Raw genomic sequence first — 24,401 nt, 5'->3', positions numbered from 1 at the left:
CAGTTTCCATGCAGACAAGATCCAGCTTAGTTTTGGCTGTTGTTTTGAAGAGTGATTTGTTTCCTGCTGAATTAAACACTGGATATCATGCTCCAAGTGCAGGGAAATAGAGGACGTTCACATTTAAAAATATTCTGATGTTAACTTTGATGCAGCTGATCAAAAGAGAAGCAACAGAGTGACTGTTTTGCAGATGCAACAGAATACTGTATTGTAACAATAACATAGTAGGCATCAGCTATTTTATACTATGAAAAACTAACAGGGAAGTGTATACTGCAGGCATTCAAAGACAGCATACTCCTGCTTTTTCTGGTTTCAGAGCTTTTTCATACTACCCCTCCCTCTTTCATACTCAGTGTTCAGTGATGGAGGCATTCTAGATGCCACTAAGCTTTTGTCCTTGTCTTTATTTTTTGTTATGGCTAGCCCCTGGGGATGTAATTCTCTTTTCCAACCAGTCCTGTATGATTCCTTTTCAAATTTGAGTTTGTCTAATCCAGTGTCCTTCCATATGGGAGCATAGCCTCTGCTGCTTTTCCTTTCCTCATTAGAAATGGGTCTAGATACTCCATACATGTTGCCTGAATCATACTCTATAGCTCTATCTAAGGATGAGTTTAAATGCTCTTCTGTCTTGAGGATGTGACTCACGTGACAAATAAAACTGACATGCCCTTGCTTCTTGTTTCCTTGCATCAGGAAGTTAAGCATGTTTATTTCCTCTTGCTTAAAATGAGAGAAGTATCCCAGTGAAAATGATGGTCTTCTTTAGGCATTAGCACTTAGTATTTTCTGAATCTTGGGTCAAGGCTGAGTTCTATTTCGCATGACCCCTTTCTTTCTCTGGCAAAACTGAGTGAGGAAGAGCCTGACCCAATCAAGAAACACATGCCTGCAGCAGAAATTGTTTAGTCAGAAGATCAGATTAAATAGAGGCCTTTGCCCACTCTGCAGTGGCAGTTCCAATGCCACCCTAACATCAAGAGACTACAAGATGAGGCTTGGGTTCTAAAGTTCTTGAGTTCTGTAGTTTTTTCTCAGCATCCAAGGATTGCTACCAAATAAAAAACTTAAGAACTGCCTCTAACACTGAATTTCTGTGTTCTTCTTAATTCCACTAACTGAGCTGCTTGGATCTTTCTCTACCTAAGCTCCATAATCAAATACTGTATCATAGAATCACAGAATCAGATGATGGTTGAGGTTGAAAGAGGCTTTAAAGATCATCTAGTTCCAGCCACCTTTATGGTCAGGAACATTTTCCACTAACCAGGTTGCTCAGAGCCCCAGTCAACCTTGCATTGAATGCTTCCAGGAATGGGGTATTCATAGCTTCTCTAGACAACCTTTTTTCTCTCCACCCTTAAAGAGTTTCTTAATATCTCATCTAAGCCTCCTCTCTTTCAGTTTGAAGCCATTCCCCCTTGGCAGGTCGCTACATGCTCTTTAACAAAAAGTCTCTCCATCTGTCTTGTAGGCTCCCTCAAGGTACTGGGAGGCTGCAGTTGGGTCACCTTCTCTTCTCCAGGCTGAACAATCTCAGTTCTCTTAGTCTTTCCTCATGGAAGAGCCCCCACAGCTCCATGTCCTTCCTGTGCTGGGACCCCAGCGCTGGATGCAGCACTGCAGGTGGGGTCTCACAGGAGCAGAGCAGAGGGGCAGAATCCCCTCTCTCCTCTGCTAGCCACGCTACTTTGGATGACGTTTGGCTTTCTGGGCTGTGAGTGCCATGGCTGGGTCAGGTCCAGCTTCTCATCCACCTGCAGCCCCAAGTCCTCAGCAGGGCTGCTCTCCATCTGCTCATTCCCCAGCTGGGATTGATACCAGAGGCTACCCCAGGTGCAGCACCTTGCACTTAGTCTTATTAAACCTCATGAGATTTCATGGACCCATTTCTCAAGCTTGTCCAGGTCTCTCTGGATGGCATCCCATCCTTCAGGTGTGTCAAAGGCACCACTCAGCTTGGTGGTGCCTTTGACACACCTGAAGCAAATCTGCTGAGGGTGCTCTTGACCTCTTCATCTCTGTCATTAATGAAGATAATAATACTGTCCTTGATGTGGAACCCACATGTCACTGATGTCCCTTATCATTCTGAGCTACTGAACACTACCCTCTGGTTGCAACCATCCATCTACTCTCTTATTCATCTAACATCAAATCCATGTCTCCAGTTCAGAAAGAAGAATATTGTGGAGGATCATACAACACAATTGGCCTATTTAATCCCACAAATCAAAACACTTAGTGCTGAGGAGCCCTGATGGCATGCAACTATGTGTGTGGGCCTTTGCTGTGCCTTCTCTGTGTTGGAACTGGCAGTGGCAGCTGAGCTCTTCTCATGTGCCTTTTGAAGGTTGTAGAGTTCAAGTTCTTTATCTGTGTTTCCTGGAGAGCTGTATGAAAATTACCATCCTGTGCTTCAGCAGGTGTGCATCTCATCAGTAAAGTTTATAGAAATATGAAGGACTGCTGTTGCCAATGTGCTGTGCTTGTTCTCTCCCCATGGGTTAGAGGCCTGTTTTTGATCTGTAGGACCAAGTTGCAAATGGGAGGTTGATCATTCTCCAGTTCAGGTCTCCTCAGAAATTTTGACCCTGCTTTCTAGTCTCTTGCTATCCTAATCCACTTCTGGCCCTAGCAGACACAGGAGACTTACAGTCCTCTTACGTTAAAAGTTTAAAGGAAACTGACAACATATTACTCCTGAATATTTTGGAGGTAGTTTTCCAGGCATTCCACTAGTCTTAGAAGAGTTTTACTCTTAATATTCTCCAGATTTATGAAACCCAGGTAATAGTAAGATGGAAATAAAAACCTGCTTTCCTTTGTAATGAAGCACACTCTGCAAATCTCTCTCCCATCCTTGAAGAAATTTTTCACTCCACAGCTTGAGCCTGAGGTGTAATGTGGAATTCTTTGTTTACAGTTGATGAAAAGGTTCAGCTGATGCAGCCTCTCATGTGGTACTGTCCAGATTTGGAAACAGCTGAGAAAATATCAATGTATCTACAGATGTAAACTTTTAGCAATTGAATCCCTCAGTTCAGCCATCTTTATTGCTTGAAGGGACCTTGAAAGATCTTTCATTCCAGCCTTTCATGGGAACAGGACCCCAGAAGATACTATCTAGTATCCTGTCTAGTCACATCTTGCAGTGATTGATTGCTCTCAGCATGAGGAATGTCTGTTATATCAGATTGTGAAAACTTCTTAAGGAGAGTTGCCTTGCACCAATGTCAGTCACTTCACTTAATATTCTAGGTTGGATTTCTTCTGAGCCCATGGATTTCTGTGGGTCAAGCCCTTGCAAGAGGCTGCAGGCCAGCTGTTCACCTATTGGTGTGTTGACACATGCACTCTTGTAGATGCTTGATTCGATGCTCTGCAGTCCAGCTGTGCTGGTAAAGATGGAAGCGAAGAAGATACTGAGAACCTCTGCCTTACCAGCATGACTAGTGAGTAGCTGCCCTGCCTACTTAGACAATGGCTCTATATCTTCCTTGTGCTTCTGCTTACTACTCACATATCTGTAGAAACCTTTCTTGTTATTCTTGACATCTTTGACCATTTTTACTTCTGTGTGAGCCTCAGCATTCCTGCCCACATTTTTGCATGCCGTAGCAAGGTTTCTACAGTCTTTGATGGGTATTTAGCTGCCTTTCCATAGCTAGTATGAGGGGGTTCTTTTCCTTTTTTTTTTTTTTAATTTTAATCAGAGCAGATGTCCTCAGAACACGATTTTCTCTGGATTCCTGTCTTTGTTTTCTCTTTGTGCTGTAGTGTGTTTGAATGCAAGTTAACTTCAGTTACATATGGACTGCAACTACCACAGACTGCTGGGTCAAGACTTTGTGCTTAGGATGTTAACTCATAAGCACAGTAACCTTGGTCATGTTTCACATGAGGTTGTTTAAATTCAGGTGTTTGTATATTGTGAGGGACAAAAAACCCCTGCAATTTAAGATGTTGGATACCTCTGACATTTGGACCTCTAAAGAGCCAAAGTCCATACATACTACACTTAGCAAACAACTCTGGCTACTGGTAAGTGACCTTTCTCCCCCCAAAGTTTTGCAGTTTTATGATAATAAATTTTCAAGACTGATGTAAAGGTGGAGTGCAGCTGATCTATGCTGCCTGCCAAGTAATCTGTTTTGTCTTTATGATGATCTAAAAGATGCATCCCATACAGGATTGTTGTGTCCGTGTTGCTCACTTTGCTCAGCAAGATCTTCATTAATTATTTCAAATTATTTCATTCATAATTCCTAAACTATAAATTCATCATTTTGATAAGGAATGAGGCACAACAGATTTTTCTCAGGAATGGGAGGTTTAAAATAGGTAAATACAGGAATCAACATGGTTTTTCCTTACGCATCTGTATTTACCATTACAGTCCTCTAAGAACAATGCAGCAGCTCATGGAAAAAGCCAAACCGTGAAGTTCTGGGTTTGTTGTTTCAGTTACTTTAAGATAACTGCTTCTAAGTTAAATGAAATATATCAAGTTACCTACAACTGAGACCCTTAGTGTTTCTAACAGTCATTTTTTGTGATTACATAATCTCACATTACCACCTGTGTCATTTATTGTCATTTATAGTCTTATGAATGAATATTCCTTGGTACTGAATGAGAGACTGACTAACATTACTGGGTTCTGTCAGTACCACTGTCGGTATGATGACAAAAATGTGAATATTGAAGCTTAATCCACCATGGATGTTAAACTATTTCATTGTTTTTCTGATTTCTTTTCAACTTTAAATTACTTGTCAGCTTTTTGATCTTTACAAGCCTTGAGAGTTTTCAGAGCCAGTCAGGATTTAACCAAATTGTGGAGTTTACCAACCAAAATCTTTTTGCCAATGAAAGGAGAAGTTTAGTTTCAACAGCTTTAAATTTTCAATGTTGAAAGCAAGAAAAATCATTTTAATATAAATCACATGAAAGGAAAAACAGTTTTATATGTTTTAGAATCCTATAATTTAAAGACAATAGTACTGTTACACATAATAAACTTACTAGTTCAAATATTTTTCATGAGACTGTATGTTGCACACGTATATGTGGGTTTAGGTTGTTCGTTTCATACTGCTGAAGTTTCCAGTGCAAATAATTGTTATATTTTAAACTTTTTTCAAGAGTACCTTCATTGCAATACCTTCTGTAGTTACAAACCTATCTGTCCATACATTTATTCTTGTTGTGTGATCTTCAGGGTCAGTGAAAGTCAGTCTGTTGTTTTGAAATTGGTCCTGTGCGTTTTGTTCAGCCTTTGTGGTTTGCTAGTACATCAGTTTCAGTGTAAGCAATACAGTATCACTGTTGTCTTGTTGTTGTATAAAAAAAATAATTTTAAATGTCTTGAAACCTGGCTAAATTAGAAAACTCTATTTTGGATGTATTTTTAAACATAAATTGTAAGTTTCTATTATAGAAAACAATTGCAATATCCTATTATTTGTTAGTGTTTTATACAGATTGTCGTATGGACCTAGAACACTGTATATGATTACAAATAGTTTGTGGATCTTTTACATTTTTATTATACAGTGGAGTGTTCTCCGTTATATTCAGTCTCTGGGATTTGTGGTAGCTGCAATATCTTGCTGTTTGCTAATATTTTTGCAATTAACCCTTTGTTTCCATGCTTACTACTTTCTGGCCTATGCATTTGACAATTAATAATTTATTGTAAAATTTAATTTACTAGTGTTTTGGTTCTTAAAATGCTGTATGGAAATATGTATTGTAATTAACCCCAGTCATGGATTTTCATGTCCTATAATGCAATAATGGATACTTGGAAATTAGTATTTGATTCATGATGGATCAGTTTTAGGTTGAAAGTTAAAGTATGGTTGAACAAAGTGTTTTTTCTTTTGAAAGAAACAGACTTTAGATATTCAAGTAAACTTATCTCAGTTTTAAATACTACTGGATAAATAATGAATTTATTAATGTTTAAAAATGTGAAATCAGGAGAAGTTTTGGTCTATTTCAGAACTGATTTCTCAATGATAGTTTTTAAAGTGTAAGGTTTTTAATTGTTGTTTTCTGTTATAAACGACTGTGGAATTTATGTGGATGTACAGATAACCCAGAACATTATCCCAAATGAGAAACTAATTGCCATTCTTTCCATGTTTAAATTCTGAAATTTTTTATCATGAAGTAAATTAACTGACACACTGCAGAGAAAATGTAAGGTACATTGGTAAAACATAGTTTGGATAATGCAATGAGTTTACGAGAGCTGGAAATTAGCATTTAGAGTCTCTTTCTCAAAAAAATTTTACTCCAGGCTCTATCTTGCCTCTGTTTTGAAGACTTAACCTTTCTTGGTACTTAAAATCACAGAATGGTTTGGGTTAGAAGGAGTCTTAAATATCACGTAGATCCAACCCCTGCAGTGGGCAAGGATACCTCCCACTAGACTAGATTGCTCAAAGCACCATGCAACCTGGCCTTGAACACTTCCAGGGATGGGGACAACCTGTTCCAGTGTCCACTACCCTTATATAGAATTTCATAGAATCTTAGAACTGTTAAGATTGGAAAAGACCTCTTGGATCATTGAGTCCTCATGTCCAGTCTAAATCTGCCCTCTTGCAGTTTCAAACCATTGCCCCTCGTCCTATCACAACAAGCCCTAATGTCTTTCTCTGTCTTTCTTGTAGGCCTCCTTTAATTGTTAAAAGGCCACTAGAAGCTCTTCTCAGAGCCTTCTCTAGGCTGAACAACCCCAGCTCTCTGTCTTCATAGGAGAGGGGCTTAAGCCCTCTGACCATTTTTGTGGCCCTCTTCTGGATCCACTGACTTCTACAGGGCCCTGTTCCCCACTCGGTCTGCTAATAAGCTACTCTTTCTTTCTTTCTGCTAGTAACATCCACAGCCTTCTGGCCACCTCTGTGGCATTTGACTTTTTCTGTCAACAAACATCCCCTAGCACCCCGTCTTGCCTTACCTCACAATACCTCTGTCAGATAACTCCAAAGAACATTTCTATTTAATCACAGAATCTGTCTATGATGAGCTGTTTTTTCTTTCTTCTGTTTTTCTTCCCATGTGTACCAAATCTTGTGTTAATACATGCTGTAGATAGCCTTACCCTTGCCCTGATGCACAATGGCTAAGAGAAAATACAATTTTCTCTTAGGTGAATCTTTATGAGAAGAAGGCAGGGTTGTGCATTTGGCTTGAATGCAAGAACCGATTGTCTGAGGCATTGTGTTGCAGGTTCAAGTCATTTGGACTGTTAGAGCATCACCATCTTCAAGTATCAACATCTGGATGCTTAAGGTTTTCATGGCTGTTTATGCTGGTTGAACAAATGCATTTCCTGATTATTTTTTTAATAACTGGATCTTGTAGTAATGCTTGCCCAAATATATTTTCAAGTTAAGTCTGCTTGGATTAAGTGGAAGTGGTGGGGTGCTGATAAGGAGACAGGAATATTTGTGTTCTGTGTGAAATGGTAGGGGGAAAGGGATAGCACAGAAGTGATGTTACGGGAATACTTTTAACTAAACTGTGGTGGATTTGCCTGTGACAACAGAGAAACCAGATGGAAATGCTCCACTCTGGGTTCTTCTGAGCTAATACAGTACATTTCACTCAGCAGAACTGTCTGCTGGACATCTAGAGAACCAAACTGCCATGCTCTGAACCTCCTGGCAATACCAACTCCCCAGACAAGAAAGTTGGTTGGCAAGCAGCCAACCCTGTGGCTTTGGGCCTTTACAAATCTGCAGTCCAGTCCCTTCCAAGAAGCAGTTCATGAGGTGTCTGAGCTTCTTTATGATGACTTCAGTTCTCCTGCATCCTAGGTTTTTACCAGGGAGCAAACTGAACAGCCACGTAGTTTGGCTGATGAAGACTACCTGAGGAACAGCTCCAAAAGGAATTTTTCTTTCACCATGTAACCATGAGAATTTTGCCATTGGAAAATCAAAGATGAAGGTAGAGTTACTGCTGGACAAATAACCCACAAAGTGGCAGGTGTTTTCTAAAAGTGCCAGTAAATTTATTATTCTAGGGGTTTTGAGAGCTAAAATGTTCTCACAGTTTACATACTGAAATATTTTTGAAAATTATAAAGTATGTACCTTTTTGGTAATATTTCACTTAGTTCCAGGCTATGAAGTTATCTTCTAATTTTTTCAATCAATAGCACCCAAGTGACAAAAACTTCTTCCACTATGTTTTTAGGAAATATATATGGATGATAAGACTAAAAAATGTTTTAGTGAAAGCATTAGAGATTTCACTGTTTAGATTAAAGTGAGAGACACTGTGGTTAGTGACTGGATTAGACAGTGGATTGTGGAGATTTGTGTTGTGACTTGGACTTTGCTTCTGGAATTTTGCAGTTTTAGAAGGATGGGGCAGGAATAAGAGCATTGTATGCTCTTATTTGTCAGTCTTACGTTGGATTTTTTTTTCTTAATTTAATTAAGAAAATAATTTCCATTTTTTTTGTTTTAAATGCATGTTCCACAGTTGTGAACCACTGCAGAGTAAATTTACATGACTAAGAACAGAGGAAAGAAATAGCAGTGGAATAGGTAAATGTAATAAAAAGTTCTTCTAAGGTAAAATGTAAACACTAAATTATTCTGTAGATCAGTTGACTTTTGCACTTTCTGAGAAAATATGGATTTCAGTTTTTCAATATCAATTGTACCACTGAATAAAATTATTTAAAACTAAATTATGTAGGATTCAGTGAGATGGTTGTGTGCTAACAAAATGGAGGGAAGTTATGTGTCATCCTTTGAGTCATTCAGGAAACATTTATTTTTGAAAACGATGTTGTTTGTTATGCTCTATTAGGAAAGAGGCCAGTTACTTGTGTTCAGATTTGAGAGGGGTTTTTTTCAGGCTTGAAAAAGAGTTCTGGTGCTAATTTTTTGACATGTACTTGAACTAGAGGAGAAAAACAAGGCAGCATTAAATATATTTAGCAAGAGTTTTTGAGGCAGTGAGGTTCAGTGTTCTATTTTTGGGGTAAAAAAAAAGCAACATCTAACAAGTTAAGCTTAAAAATCCTGGGGATTAAATATTTCATATGGGTGCATGAGTTTGACAAGCACCTTAAGTGACAAGACAGCATTTCAGTGCTGTTTCCAAAGATGTCCCAGTAAATCCTTAGGAAGACATACTTGGATTTGCATTTTACTGTATTTAACTGTGACACTTGCACCGAGTTCAGGGAGAATTTTTGAACACAGAACACAGTAGTCAGGTTCTCTTTTTCATGCACAGTGACACATTAACAGAAGTAGTTTGAGTACATGTGATGAGACTTCAGCAGTTATGAGGTAATGAAATCCTCAATGGAGATGCCACTTCACTAAAGTAATGGAGAAAATAGTGCCAAAGAGATTTAAAATGCAATTTAAAGAACATGCTGTAAAATGTTCCTGCTACTAAGAAAGCATTCCCCACAAAATCTTTTGTAGCAACAAAGTCACATTAAGAAGCTGATCCATTCTTCCAGCTTTGTGTCACAATGCCTTGTCTTTCACACAGGATGCTTTCTCAGACAAAGAACCATGGTGCCTCATGGAACAGTGAAGTGATCCAGATAATTTTAACACTTGAGGGGAAAAACCCTTAACAAATAACTATACTATTTCACTGCTAGCAGAGAAAATGCTCATGGAATTATACTTGCAGTCAGTGAAAATTATCACTGTCACATTAATTAAAGGAATAGGTTTAGAAACTGGCATAAGCATTGAACCTATACAATGTTTCCAAAGTTGGCTTCCTAATTTAAACTGTATTTCTTCCATGTTTTATACTCCCATCATCATTTTTTATCAAAATAATGGTTATTGTGGATGAAGTTCAAGACAGTGAATTCTGACTGTAAGTGTTCCTTCCTGGTTTTAAGCCTGCTAATGTACATGTATCTGACCAAATTTTAATACATTTAATAAATTTTCTAAGACTTTGGACTGTAAAAATGCAAATTAGCTGCAACAAGTATACTGAAACCTAAGACTTGTCGCAAAAGAGATGCTGTCGTTCAATTAAGAAAAGAGCACAGAACCAGCAGGGTCTATGTTTTGTGTTTGAAAATAAAACCAGTTGCACTAAAACTAAAAAGTTTTGAGTGGAAATTCAGACCACTAGACTTTACATTGAAATTGATATATTTCTACACTGTGAACTTGGCTGGCACAGGTTTTTCTCAGTCTCATTCTCCTTTCAATTTTAGCCCTACCTACTTAATTTTTCATGGTGACTCCTCTGCTTCGTCCTTTCCCAAAACCCCAGTTCTGATAGTGACAGTGTCTAGCAGCTTGGCCTTTCCATGCCTGACAGCCGGTCTCTGCTCATCAGCCAGCACTGGTTGCAGCACTGATGATGTGTTTACCAGGTGCTTTTCCAAGTCCTGCCTGCTCTGACAAAGTACAATGGATCTAGTTTTGCCTGCCCTGTGTAACAGTGGCCTTGTGAAGGTCAGGGAAATAGTTTCTGCACCTTGCCTGCTCAGCCATGTAGCAACAGTAGTAAACTCCTGCCAGCATTCACAGCAGGGCAGTCAAAGGTCTTTCCTTGGGCTGGTGCAGAACCAGGAAAAGGCACTGGGACGAGATGGAGAAGTGGAGTGGACACATGGATGGGACGATAGGTACGCATTCCTTGATGGCCTGCCAGGGTTGGGAAAAGCCAGGAGAAACAAGACTTTAAGCTTTCCTCTGGCTGTCACTCGCAGTCTGCACCGGGTGAGATGTCACCTGTCCTGCCCCTTGATTCTTGATCCGGCCAGTCCTGGAGTCCTCACTGCCACGTCTGGGTAACTTTTCTCACCACACACCTTGTGACCTGTGTGAAATAAGGGACTGTCAGCAATCATAAATTGTCTATATATTGTCAATTATAGAGAGGCTTTTCTCCCTGTCCTGACGTTCTTTGTATCGTGCTGGCCTTCACGTGTAAGCAGCAGGCAGCTGTACAGGAGCCCAGCTGCACAGACCGGGAGCCACACGGCAGTGTCCCCCGCGGCTGCCCTTCAGCGCCGCTAGCAGAGGCCCGGGCCGCTCCCGCTGCCCGTTCCGCTTCCGCCGCGTCGCCACGGGCGGGAGGCGGCGCGGGGGGCGGCCCGCCCCAAGATGGCCGAGTACGTGCAGGTGCTGAAGCGGGCGCTGAAGCACATCGGCGGCCACGGCGGCGCCCGCGGCGCCATCCTGCAGCTGCTCAGGTAACGCGGCGGCGGCGGGTCACCCTGAGCGCCGGCGGGTCACCCTGGGCGGCGGCGGCGGGTCACCCTGGGCGGCGGGTCACCCTGGGCGGCGGCGGGTCACCCTGGGCGGCGGCGGGTCACCCTGGGCGGCGGGTCACCCTGGGCGGCGGGTCACCCTGGGCGGCGGCGGCGGGTCACCCTGGGCGGCGGCGGGTCACCCTGGGCGGCGGCGGGTCACCCTGGGCGGCGGCGGTGGGTCACCCTGGGCGGCGGCGGGTCACCCTGGGCGGCGGGTCACCCTGGGCGGCGGCGGGTCACCCTGGGCGGCGGCGGGTCACCCTGGGCGGCGGCGGGTCACCCTGGGCGGCGGGTCACCCTGGGCGGCGGGTCACCCTGAGCGGCGGCGGGTCACCCTGGGCGGCGGCGGCGCGGGGCCCGGGCGGCCTCGGGAGGAGCTCGCCCCGCCCCGCCCGGGCGGCGTGTCCCGGTCGGCCGTGGGTGCTGTGCTCAGAGCGGCCCGCGGGCAGGGCTCACGGCTCTCTTCTTGAGGCACCTTACGCGGTTCCTGGATGCTGAGCTGTCGGTGTTGCCCGGGCCGGTTGTCCTGGTGTCCAGTCCCAGTCCGTAGTCCTGTTGCTACAGCCGTGTCTGCTGTAGTGCACTCAGTGTTTCTGTGTGCACCATCGTGCTCTTTGCCCTGGGTAACCTCAGGCTGGCAGTGCCTTTCTTGAACAGTACAAATCTGATATCCTTGCATTGCTGAAATCCCGTAGTGTAAAGCAAGAGAATTACTTCATCTGCCTTACTGGCTCCCTTTCATCTGATTCGCTTCAAAGTGCAGATCACTTTGCTCTTTGGCAGTGGATTGTCACTGCTGACCTATGCTCAGCTTTGGATGCCGTCCAGTCCCAGTGGCATTTAGTGCAAAATAAGTTGCAGCCTTTGTTTCCATTCATGTCTAAGTGCTTTCTTCCCCAACTACAGAACCTTGTACTTGTCCACATTAAACTTTCTCCTGTTTTTTTTTTCCCCCTCAGTTACATATCGCTTTCTTGTGAAAAGTGTTTTGAATTGTGATACAGTATGCTTGAAGCTGCTCCCAAATAGGAGTGTCAGGTTTACAAAGGTACTCTTTTTTCCATTCAGATCCCTGATGAAATGTAGGGTGCAAGTCTAAATACTGCATGATCCAAATTCAGCAGTGTCAGTAACCTCTGTTATCTTTACAGTTAAGTCCTGGAAAAGTATTAGGACATATCCGTAAATGTTTTAGGCCTGACCACATGCTAAAAAGCCTTTTCTTAATCAATATTGGGAAGTTAAGAATATGGGATAGGAGTGATTTGCAAATATAAAATATCCTGCTATATATTAAGGGCTTTCTTATCTTAGAACAAACAAGCCAAGCTTTCTGAGCCTTCTTGAAGGCTTTCTTTCTGCCCATACACATCATAATGGCCCTTTTTCTGTTATTTCTTGTGGCTTAAATTGACCTGTTTTGAGGAGTTAAATATAACCTTTTACACAGGTGCTGATCAGGCCTCATTAGTATTTTCATATAGTGGCTTTAGTCCCTGCCCCAGAGCAGTAAGACAATACATGGGTTTCCTAGCTAGTGCTTTACTGCTATTATAATTACTTTCTTTCTGTCACATACCTACTCCCCCTCCCTCCCCCAGCTTGTTTCCTCCACTTTGTTTTCCTTCTCAGGCTGTAGCTATTACTCTGAGAGTTCTCAAGAAGAATGGAGCTGGGGAAATGAAAGTGTGGAAGAGTTTGAGTGTTAGGTGTCATCAGAGTGGTTCCTTCCTAAGCACAGCTTAATAAATGTCTCCTCAGAGATCTTTTGTGAGTCTGAGATCACAGGCTGTGTTGACACCTTTTTACCACACAGAAAAAGAGGGCAGGCAAGACTGGAGGCAGTGCTGTCCTTTTTTGCCTTCAGAAGGCTGAAGTTAGGTGTGCTAGGTGGGGAGGCACAGCCAATCCTCATAACCACACCAACCACAAACAGCTGCTGCCTCCTGCTCACCTTTCAAGACATTAAATCATCCATCCCAGCTCAGGAAATAGGTTTGATGTTTAAAGGAAGAGTTATCAAGGTGTTCTTTCTTGCAACAGTTGATTTTAATCACTGGTAACTGGAAAAAAATCATTCACCCAAGTCAGGAGACTCTTTCTCTGAATTTCACTGCTTTTCTCTATGTGTTTTCCGTTGAAGCAGCTGCAGAATATTTATATGCTATGAAGTCAAATTACTAAGAGCCTTTCTGGCTGGAAACATTCTCCTTACTTAAAATTCAGTTAAAATGGTTGGAAAATATTCTGAGGAAGCCATAAATACCTTTTAGTGTCTGATATTTGTATTCAGGGCATGAAGTCAAGACAAGGGCATAAGAGCACTGCAAGAAAGGGAGGGGGAAAAGGAAGGGAGAGCAGCAGTGGAATGGCTCTTCTTTTTCTGAAGCTGGAAACTCAGGCTTCCATAGTTGAGCCAGAGATCTTTGAATGTTTCAGATGAATGTGTCAGAGAATTTCTCTGCCTGCCACCACAGAGGTTTAAAACGAGTACTTGCTGGAATGATTATTACTTTCATGCACCCTGGGAGGAAAGACAACAAAAAAACTTCATCTGAGCACATTCCTCCTCTCACTTGGGATTGAGTTGAGAGTGTGTATAGTACTATAAACAACTAAAACCTTTGAGAGGAAACTTTTCCCTATCTAATGCTGCCTAAGTTGAATATCAGTAAAAAGAAAAGCAAAATTACAAATATAGAGGGAGAAGTGCTCTTTGATTAAGGTTTTATGACTAGGATGGAAATCATAGGCTCAGTTTAATGATTGATTTCTACATAATGTAAAATATGTTCTATATAAAGAGTTGAAACTCGTATATACCTTATCTGGGTCAGTGTAAGTCGCACAGAGTTGCAGGGTGAATGCATGGATCTTTCACAATTATACAATAGCAAGAAAGTAACAATTATAGCTTAGGGTTTAGCATGTTTCCTTGGCAAGGAGCTGCAATGGCCTAAAATATTATTACTATTCCTCTCTTCGAGGTTACTGCCCACACAGACATATGAGGTCTCTTGTGTTGCTCCAGTGCTGACCACCTGGGCAATTCAGGCTGAAATAGTAGCTGCTAATGGTTGAGAAGGATGGTAACATTTCCTACTAAGTGGATTAACATATGCCTCTGGGACTCCCACAGTATTTAAGGTTTTGTGGGTGTTAAATTGTTACATTGTATCTATTATAACAAGCTGTTAAATAAAGTGAGAGTCCCTGAAAGCCTTTTCGTATGTGTTTTATCATCCTGTCAGTGGGGTGCACATTAATTGCCGGAAATGGTCATTGTTTTGCAATCCATAAGCTTGAATAGTTTTTTTAAAAAATATCTTTGCATACATGTATACAGATTTTTACTAACTCTGAAGAAACCTCTGTCACAATTTCATTCTGAGAGGACACCAACTGAAACTGTTGTTTTGATAATTCACAGGGTCAATGACTTGAAGACTGGTAATCTGATAGGAATTGACAAATATGGAAACAAATACTACGAAGACAAAAGAAACTTCTTTGGTACGTGTGCCAATGTGAACACCTCCCAGCCAACTGTGCAGCTCCCACATAGCTTGAGTTCTTTCTGCTAGTGAAATGTGACTTGTTGCCTAACTTCCCTGCACTTGTCTTGTGTGAGTCTTAAGACTTACAGAAATGCTTTGACAGCTTTTGTTTCTCTGTTGCATCCCTCAATTCATTTGGAAACACAGTCAATCTGAAACAATGAATATGGGATAAATATAAGCCCATCATACGATCTCAGTGTAGGTAAAGCTATATGATAATGGGATTGAGAGTTGAATTTGGTCCTTGACCTAAAGGCTGTAGTTTGACAGGTTGGGAAAGAAGGAGAACTATATTTAAAACTGCCTCACAGCTTTACTCACTTATATGATCACTTCAGGACAAAGAGCACAGGCTGGTTTAAACTTACTATTACATGAAGTAATGGGATTTTAAATCAAGCTTCTAGAGTAATTTAAAAGGCAGCACCTAAAGCAACACAGGTGACACATAAGCAATTGACACGCTGGTCAGGCCAAGCTAACTGCTGACTGTAGGTTAACTTGGAGTATAACCAGGGAAAGCACTTGCTGATTAACACTGCTTGGTAGTTTTGTGTAGCTGAAATTTAGTTTAGTCTTAGATTATCAGTGGAAATGTCCCTTCGGAAAAGACTCCTCATAACAGAGGAAAAATAAAACCCAAACCTGTTTCTCTGCCTGAAAGTTTTATAAGTTCCTATTTCCCAGTATTTATACTATAGCAAATATTTCCTACCTTATGAGAGTGTTAGATTTAGTCATCTAAAACTACAGTAACAGTGGAAATACAGAAGACTTGGAAAATAGAAGCTGTGCTGGTTTAAAAATAAGTGCCCATTATGGTAGATACTGTCAGTCAAAACGTTTTGCCTTGGTTTTCCTGAATTTTCTCCTTTATAAGAAAATATTTTTTTTTAGCTAATATGATATTTATGTTTGTTTACTTAAGGTCGGCACAGATGGGTTGTATATACTGAAGAAATGAATGGCAAAAATACCTTCTGGGAAGTTGATGGAAGCATGGTGCCCCCTGAATGGTAAACTATTTAGCTTAATAATGTGGATCGATACCATTTCTGTAATTGCTTTATATTTTAATATATTACAAAGCAGAAGATTAAAAAAAAGTTTTCATGGATTGTCTGTGACCAGAAGATTTCACACTTGTCACTTCTGATGTTGAACTGCCTTCATGTTTATTGCTTGCTGTCCTGGCAGAGATACTCACTGATTTTTGGATTAAGAAAAACATTTTGCCAGCCAGATTGAGCAGGTCAAGACAGTCTTCTAATTTTCTTTATTACTGTTAATGGTTAGGCAAAGCCTTGGGCCACCAGAAGTAAAATATCCATTGTAAGCAAGAACCTAAGGAACATATGGCAATGGTGGAACAACATTCCTTAACCCAGAGCCACTAAAAGGATAATTATTTCAATTTATTTATACTGATGTATGTGGTAGTAAACATTAAAGTGTCAGGATGCTCCATATGTTGACTGCTACTTGACTATAATTTTTATTGAGGTTTTGTTTTCTGTTCATGCATTTCAGTAATAATTCTGTACAGCCTCAATTTCCAGAATGTCTCTGGCCACAGTTTTTTGTTTTCCTAGAAAACTCACACCATGTAAAGTAACTATGTATACTAGTAAAAACAATCTCTGTGTAATTCTTAAGGAAGAGGAATAGCATTTCAGCCACAAAGCAGCAAAAGGTGGCATCAAGAGAGAGGTGTTTGGATAGACTGATCAAACACTGTTTTTTATTATCCCTGTGATGTTCTGTGCCAAGGCTGGGATAGATTATAAAATCTCCTAAACTGTGGCTCTCGCTGGATCATTTGAGGAATATGGGTAGACTCTCTAGGTAGTCAATTTTGTTGCAAGTTCTCCCAGCCTTATATTATGTTTAATGTGGCTAATGCTTTTTTCTGTCTTATTTGGTAAGAAGTGAATTGCATTGTTTTTGGAAGTGACATTAAAATCTGCAACACCAGGATGCTTGTGCCTAGCTCTCTGCATAACTGTTGTTTGGTTCTGGTTGTTATGCACTATTAGACTGTGCTGGATTTTAAGATTTTCTTTATTTTGAGGCACAGGTTTTTTGTTTCACATAGGTTTCGGGTTTTATTTGCTTAGTTTTTTTCCCTTTGCTTCTGTTTATGAGATATTTGTTGCCTCTTTACAGACCTCAGTAAAGGATTCCTTCCTGAGAATCAAAGTGATGTTTCAAGGGTTAAGTGGCTTGTTTACTTCACAGAAATTAGTGAGGTAGAAAAACCTATTTTCCTATCAATGTGGAAAAAAATCCTTTAAAAGAAGCAGTAAAGATTTCATTCTTTTCAAGACTGGTGAGTGTAATGAGGCACAAAAGGGCAAACAGTGTTATGTTCTAAAGTATTTTTGTCAGAAAACCTCATTGTGCAGTACCAGACAGGTTAATGAATTTGAGGTGGTTTTGGGGGAGGGGGGATAAGGAGGGGGATGGTGTTTCTTGCTGATAAGTTTGGATGTTATCCCATGATAACATATATTAATTCTTATGTAGGAATCCTAGGTTTGTGACACATCTAAATCACTGATGTGTATTTCCATACAGCTTAGAGACATCTTTAAAAATAGAAATATTTTGACTGGGAATAAATGCTGTCTTTTAAGACTTTTAAAAAATTTCAATCTGGTGCTATACTGCCCTAAGTTTTTAACATACCATAGACTTCTGAATTGAGACTGACAATTATTTTGTACATGCTGCTGTCAGTGTAACACTAGAGTTGTGCAACAGGTACTGAGTGGTTATTTTGGACCCAAAAATTTGTTGGAAATCAGTTAAACTGTGTGAAATTACTTATACTAACAAAGAAAGTAATTAATCCATAGTATAATAATATGATACATATTTGTTATCCTTGGTTCAGCTGGGAAGTATTTGAAGTACCGCTGTTAGAGGTGATCTGAATGCTTCTTCTAAACACTGATGTTTTTACTCTGGAATTCAGTTAATTTAGCTCAGTTCAGTGAAGTTCTATGGGTATTCTGTTGTCTCCTTGCAGTAAGTTCTGTGCCTTCAGAACTTAGAATTCACATTATAGGATGTGAATGATTGTTCAAGTACAATCAAGTGAAGCTCATGTATGATGAACTGGAAAAAAGTATTTTGGTATGTTGAAAAGTTCTGGAAACAACTGGAAGAAAATGCTACCCTTTACCTTCTCTCAGATACTAGAGGAAAAGAAAAAGCAGCAAGAAAACCACCGTATATGTAATAGCATCTTGTAATACCATTTTAGGAGCTACTGAGTATTTTCAGTATTCTGAAATAATTGATGTAATGTCTTTTGACAACGGATGTACTGAAATTGTACAGTCTAAAGGAAATCAGTGTTGTTTTGACATATGTCTACTCTCCAGGGAATCAAGACTGTTACTTTAAAAAAATGTTTCCACACTAGAATAATATATAGGCTTGTGGTTTATTTTGATTTAGTTGTTATTTCACTTCTTTTTTACTCTGGGTTTTCTTTTGGTATCTACTTTGTTGAAGACAAGTTAATTAGATTTTTTAAAAATTTCTTTAATACTTGCCTTGGGAATGATGAATATTAATCTCCTTGTAATGCTTTACAAGATATTTTGCACATTTTTCCCTACACAAATTAATCTTTTTCACTTTAAGACAGTGAGAGAAACCAAATACTTATTTTGTCTCTTACGAGTCAGTGGTGTTTCAGGAACTCAGTGCTTCCATTTTTGAACGCACTGATCGGGTGTGCTCTGTGAACATATAAACAATAGAAGTTAAATCCCTTTATAGCAGTGCCTGTGGAGATTCTGTTTAGTGTTTTCATGGATGTCTCCATTGCAGCATTACTAATCCTTGCCCTGTGTTTAAGCTATCTGTTTATTGTATTTCTGGTGTAATGTACTTTGGTTTGCATTTTGGCCAAATACTTTGAACAAACAAATTGACAACTGGTGTAAGTATACACACTAGTTAAAAATAAATTGCTCTTTCAGGATGATCCTGTGGGGAAAGACGAGTTGTAATTTGAGAATAGTTATTCCTTTTGTAGGGATGCTTCATTTTGCCAGGACTGTCCTGTGTATCTGTGGTGTCTGTCCTGTACTTTGAGGTTTATTTCCCTATGATGCAAATCTGACATCTTTGGAAGGCGCTCCAGGAGTGTTTACTTCGTATAGTGAAGTATTGCAAATTTATCTTCAGTGTAATAGTCTGCATCCTCTTTAGTTGATCTGACAGGAAGGAATGTAGCACCTCAGAGTTAAAGTGCCAGCACACTAGAAAATGTAAGAAAATGTGCAATTCTCCTGTAAAAATGCTGCTTTTCAAGTTTGCCTTCAAGGAAAAAACAGAAAGATTGAACAGAAAAAGAAGGGGATTGGGAAAATTTCCATCCTTCTAGTAGCTTCACAATAAATTTGTTGGGTTTTATAACTCAATTAAATGCTAATTTGGTGTTTTCAGGTAAATTGGATGCCATCTCATTGCTATGGTGTAGTAACTTGCGTGAGAAATTAAAGTTATCTCCCATGGTAAACAAATAAACACATTTGTTATCCCTTTTTCCTTCTATGCCCTATGACCTGAATCCACGTGTTAATTTCTCTTGTCTCATTGCAGCATGGTTAATGTGTGGCAAAAATTGGATGTTAACAAGTTGGCTAACATGGTGAGCTGGCGCAGGCTGTGCCTGAACCTTGCAGATGCACATATGGTAGTGGCTGCTGAGTTTGTGTAGCATCAGTTCTTGTTTGACAGCTTGTACATCATATAATTGGCTCCACTTCCTTGTAGCTTCAGTTTGAAATCTACTTGCTTTTAAATATTTGTTAAAACTTAGGAAAAAAATCTACATAGTCTTGAGAGCCTTTGAAGATACTTTGAGGTGCCTTTTATCCATTTATGCAAGAAAAAGGGCAAAGGCTTTGCTGGCCTCAGTCTGCATCCTAGTGACTGTTCACTGATTCAGGAAGCTGCTTCAGCCTCTTCAGAGCTGCTTGCATCCTCCTGATTTTTCTGTGCAAATGGTCTGCTTCTTTGTAGGTTTTCAGTCATTAATTGCTTTTGAATCTTTTTGTTTTCCACAATGGATTTATAGACAGAATTTGTATAGAAATCTGGCCATATGCAGGATGTCGTATCTCTTTATTCATGCTATTCAATCTAGTGCATGAAAAGCTTTTCTTGAGCGTCTGGGGGTAAAGTCTGAGATTTCAGAGCTTCAAATGATTCTTTGAGGCAGGTGTCAAGGGGAAAGTCTACCCAAAATAAAGTTTTCAAGATTTTAAGTGGAAAGTGGGAGCTTTTGTTTGAGAGAAGAGACTCTGCAAACCACAATGCTTTTGTAAGTCACATGTTGTGCTTCTAAGAGGAATCTTTTGTGATCAGGTTAATCCCTAAAACTCCTAAATATAAGCATAATTCATAGTGGATTGATTGTCTAAACAAACTTTTGAAATCTCTTCCTGTTTTTCAATACCTGTGACAGTACTGGCATGTCTTGTCAGTGAGCAATTTTATTTTTACTTTCCAGTGACAAAATGCGATTCAAGGATTGGTTTTGCTGATCTGTTTTAATTTGAGCCTGGTTTCATGTTGATGGTATAGAAATCCAGAAAATCTTAAACCCAAAGATACTAATTACTCAAAAATGCTGTATTTTAAAAGATTTTATTGATTTATTTTTTAGAAGCTGCAAGGCAATAGTTTAAATGACAGCTAAAGCTAGCTACTCTGTTAAATGCTATTGTGAAACTTTTCTGATCTTTCAAGGAATGAATGTGTGACAAGTACACCTGTAATGACAGAAGTGCCAGACATCACGCAAGCTTGTGATATAGCTGATGCATTAATACAGTTCTAGTGCTGTGCTTGCTCCAGCCTAATTTTCAGGGCCTTTGTAATTGGATTTCTGTCTGACAAGTTTTTGTCCATCCTGGTGGTGTGCATGGCTCTTGGGGAGCATGAGGATGGTGAGCCGTGATGACAGGTGCCTAAAAAGAGATTTGCGTGCAGGATCCTTATCCACTGTTACCAGAAGCATCACTAGGTGAACATGTGTGTCTGTAAGTTGCCTGTGTCATGGCTTAACCCCAGCCAGGCACCAAGCCCCAGGCAGCCGCTTGTCCACTCCCCCTCCAGTGGAACTGGGGAGAGAATCGGAAGAGGCTAGAAAACTCACAGGTTGAGGTAAGCACAGATCAATAGGGAAAGCAGAAGTTGCACACAGGCAACACAAAACAAGAATTCATTCACTGCTTCCCATGGGCAGGCAGGTGTTCAGCCATCTCCAGGAGAGAAGGGCTCCATCACACATAATGGTGGCTTGGGAAGATAAATCTGTCCAAATATCCCCTTCTACCTCCTTCTTCCCCCTACTTTGTATAATGAGCATGATGCCACATGGTTCAGAATATTCCTTTGGACAGTTGGGGTCACCTGTCCTGGCTGTGTCTCCTCCCAGTGTTCTGTACACCCTTAATCTCCCTGACAGCATGGCAGTACCAAAAGCAGAAAAGGCCTTGGGTCTGTGTAAGCCCTGCTCAGCAATAACAAAAACATCTCTGTGTTATCAGCCCTGTGTTCACCACGAATCCAAAATACAGCCCCATACCAGCCACCGTGAGGAAAATTAACTCTACCCCAGCCCAAAGCAGCACAGTTACATGAGTTAAATTTACTTTATTAATATCCCTTGCACATTGCAATAAGAGCCTTAATTTTTATTTTTAAAAAGTAAATTAACTCTACCCTGGCCAAAGCCAGTATATGTTACAGTAAGAAGTTTTGAAAAGCTGGGGCTCCTCTGGAGTGATACTGCAAAGCATTTTGAAATGCAGTCCTTGAGTCAGTATAAGCAGAATGGACTGGTCTTTTGTCCTCTCAAACTCTGTTTCTGTGTTAGCAATGGAGAGCTTGTTGGTTGTGAGCACAGGATCCCTCCTCTGTCAAGTTAGCTTTTTTGCAGTGTGTCTGCCAACCTTGATGCAGGCTGTCATAAGACACATGATACCTGAGGTGATGTGAAACATGGTAATACACAGAATTATTCTGACAGCTGTGAATTGGGCAAGAGAGTTCGCCCAAGGTGAGAGCTTTCTGTGGTGTGGCCAGGGCATTCAGAGGCTGGTTTAAAACACTGGGGTTAAAAGCAAGATCTGATCTGAGCAAGATCTGATCCTGTATCATCAGACCACATCGTGATTATAGTGCCATGGGCCCACCTTTTTCCAGACAGAAATTGTTAGCCAGTTATCTTTTTTTTTAGTGAAAGCAGTGCGAAATGTACACTTTGAATGAGACCAGATTTACAAAGGAGAGTGGAGAGAGGAAGAACATTATACATATGTGTATAACTTCCAAACTCCAGAGTGGATAATTTTTCCCACAGAAAGCTATTCTTTGCCTTTAAACACAGTATTTTCTTCTTAACAATCCTATGTTTTAAACAATCTTATGGTTCCATCTTATTTTATTTTCAAGCCAGTTTGCTGGCAGCCCTTAGTCCTACAATGTGTGGCTTTAGTTTGGGGGTTTTATTTGGCTTTTACTTCTAGAAAAAGAACTGTAGGCTGACACTTTTTTTTAAGTGAAATTTTTGTACTAAAGTTATAGCCAAAGTTCTGATTTTTTTTTTTTTTTAATACATGTCAAGAAGCAATTTGAAAAGATCACTAACCTTCTGTAGAGCTCTTTGGATTTGGAATATACCTGTCTGTCTATTTCTCGCCACTTTTATCATGGTTTTGTTTTGTTTTGCTGTATAATGAAGTGTGCTGGACTTATTGCTAAGGGCTGAAGATGCAATTTTTAGGTTTTCTAATAGAACTAGAAAAGAGGACTTTATTTTTAGGTCAAGCCTTTGCAAAAGCTGATTAGCAGAAATCTCCTTAATTCTACCTCAGTAAAAAAATACATAAACTTGCAAAAAATGTCATACCTCACTTTTGTCGTAACTACACACAGTATGAAGTACATGTAAACTGACAGATAATGAAAATGGAATTCATATTTGAAAGTTGCTTCAGGCACTGAAATAGGAAAGGGATGAAATCAATTCAGTTGGTCCCTGCTGCAGTGTTTCAGTAAATTGTTAGGGAAAATGCTTTGCTTGATCATTACTGTTGTTTGCACAGGGAAAGACTGACATTTAGTTCATAGGTAAAGGCTAATCACTGGAATCACTTGTTAATTACCCTATTACTGATTGGTATTAATCATTGTGTTGTGCAGGCAGTAAATATTTATGTGCTTGTTTTAGGTGTACTTACATCATTAATCTGTATCCCAAGTGGCAGCCTCATGTATGCTTTGAAAATGGCATTGAAATTGTTGTGCAGTGTAGTCTTCTGATAATTAAAAACAAAACAAATCACCACAACCTAACAAAGAAAAAGCCCAGACAACAAAACCAAATATGGTGGTTTTGTCATTTGTAGTGCCTGCCTTAACCTGGCTGCTTGGTGAAGGCTGTACAAACAAGTGACAACATACTCTGCCCAAATACTGAGCATGCAAAGGAACTAGAAATTTGAATTTAGGTGTGCTTTCAGTTGCATGGAGCCAAAACTGTTACTTATCAGTTATGCCTGTGAAACTAATTAAATCAATATCCTGTAGTCTCATTCAAAGTCACAATGGATTAAAATTATTTTTTTCCCTTCTCAGAATAAATACTTAGTGTATACGTCCTCTTCAGATGAGGACCCTTGGGAGTCAGGAGATAGGCTTGGTAGACATCCTGTCATGTTCCTTAATAACAATATGTCTTTTTCCTCTTAAGGCATCGTTGGCTGCACTCAATGACGGATGACCCTCCAACTACTCATCCACCAGTTGCTCGTAAATTTATCTGGGAGAACCATAAATTCAATGTGAGTGGCACTCCTGAGCAGTATGTGCCTTACTCTACTACTCGCAAGAAGATACATGAGTGGATCCCACCTAAAACAGCCAGCAAATAACAACAGCAACAGCATGACTTATCTCAGCTTGGGCTTTCAGTGTAAATTGTATTTTCACTGGTTTTGTTCAGAATAAAAGCCTCCTATAGTAATTGTAGTTTAGTTTATTGAATTTGGGGCAGGGAAACAACTGAGAAAATTTTGGAAATAGGACAGAATACATGACAAGTCTTAATCTCATCAAGATGTTGTGCTTTTTCTCATATTGTCAGTGTCCTGTCTTCACATAAGCAGCTTTCAAACTCTTTTTAGCATAATAACCATTCCTGTGATAGTTACTTATATTTGTGTCATTCAGCAGAATACAAATATACATTTGAAATGCAGATTTCTCATTTTTAACATCATCTTTTTACTGTCTCTGTATGGCAGATAATGCAGTCTTCATGTACTATTTTGGGAAGCCATCTCTTTAAATTTTTACAAGACAAGTTAGAATAGTTTGACCAGTCAGGATTACAGTTGTTATTCATAAAGTTCCTAAGTATATGCATCAGTATGCAAAATGCATTGCTGTGTTCCAGTATGGGATGAAACATAATATAAAATTTGTAAGGCTGCATGAATCAAATGCCATCTCATCCATAAGGG

The 24,401-nt window shown here is 40.0% G+C and overlaps 2 protein-coding genes across 17 annotated transcripts in view; both read left to right on the top strand.

Moving 5' to 3' along the window:
- The window catches only part of NR2C1 (nuclear receptor subfamily 2 group C member 1), a 56,350-nt gene extending 47,359 nt beyond the window's left edge, over positions 1-8,991 (top strand). For all 16 annotated transcript variants that reach the window (XM_077783563.2, XM_085568441.1, XM_077783564.2 and 13 more), the window contains one exon: positions 3,268-8,991. In XM_077783563.2, the coding sequence (XP_077639689.2) occupies positions 3,268-3,371 (104 nt within the window). In that variant the 3' untranslated portion in view covers positions 3,372-8,991. The remainder of the gene's footprint in view (positions 1-3,267) is intronic.
- Positions 8,992-11,113: 2,122 nt separating this feature from the next.
- NDUFA12 (NADH:ubiquinone oxidoreductase subunit A12) lies at positions 11,114-23,902 on the top strand. Its single transcript, XM_021527979.3, has 4 exons — positions 11,114-11,227; positions 14,718-14,800; positions 15,776-15,863; positions 23,630-23,902. Exons 1-4 carry the CDS (start codon positions 11,139-11,141, stop codon positions 23,808-23,810), a joined length of 441 nt encoding a protein of 146 aa, XP_021383654.1. The 5' UTR covers positions 11,114-11,138; the 3' UTR covers positions 23,811-23,902.
- The last annotated feature ends 499 nt before the right edge of the window (positions 23,903-24,401 follow it).

Source organism: Lonchura striata, chromosome 1A (genome assembly GCF_050655825.1).
Source record: "Lonchura striata isolate lonStrDom1 chromosome 1A, ASM5065582v1, whole genome shotgun sequence".
Lineage (NCBI taxonomy): Eukaryota > Metazoa > Chordata > Aves > Passeriformes > Estrildidae > Lonchura > Lonchura striata.
Note: the sequence above shows the minus strand (reverse complement) of the source record. Positions and strands in the feature narration are given on the sequence as shown.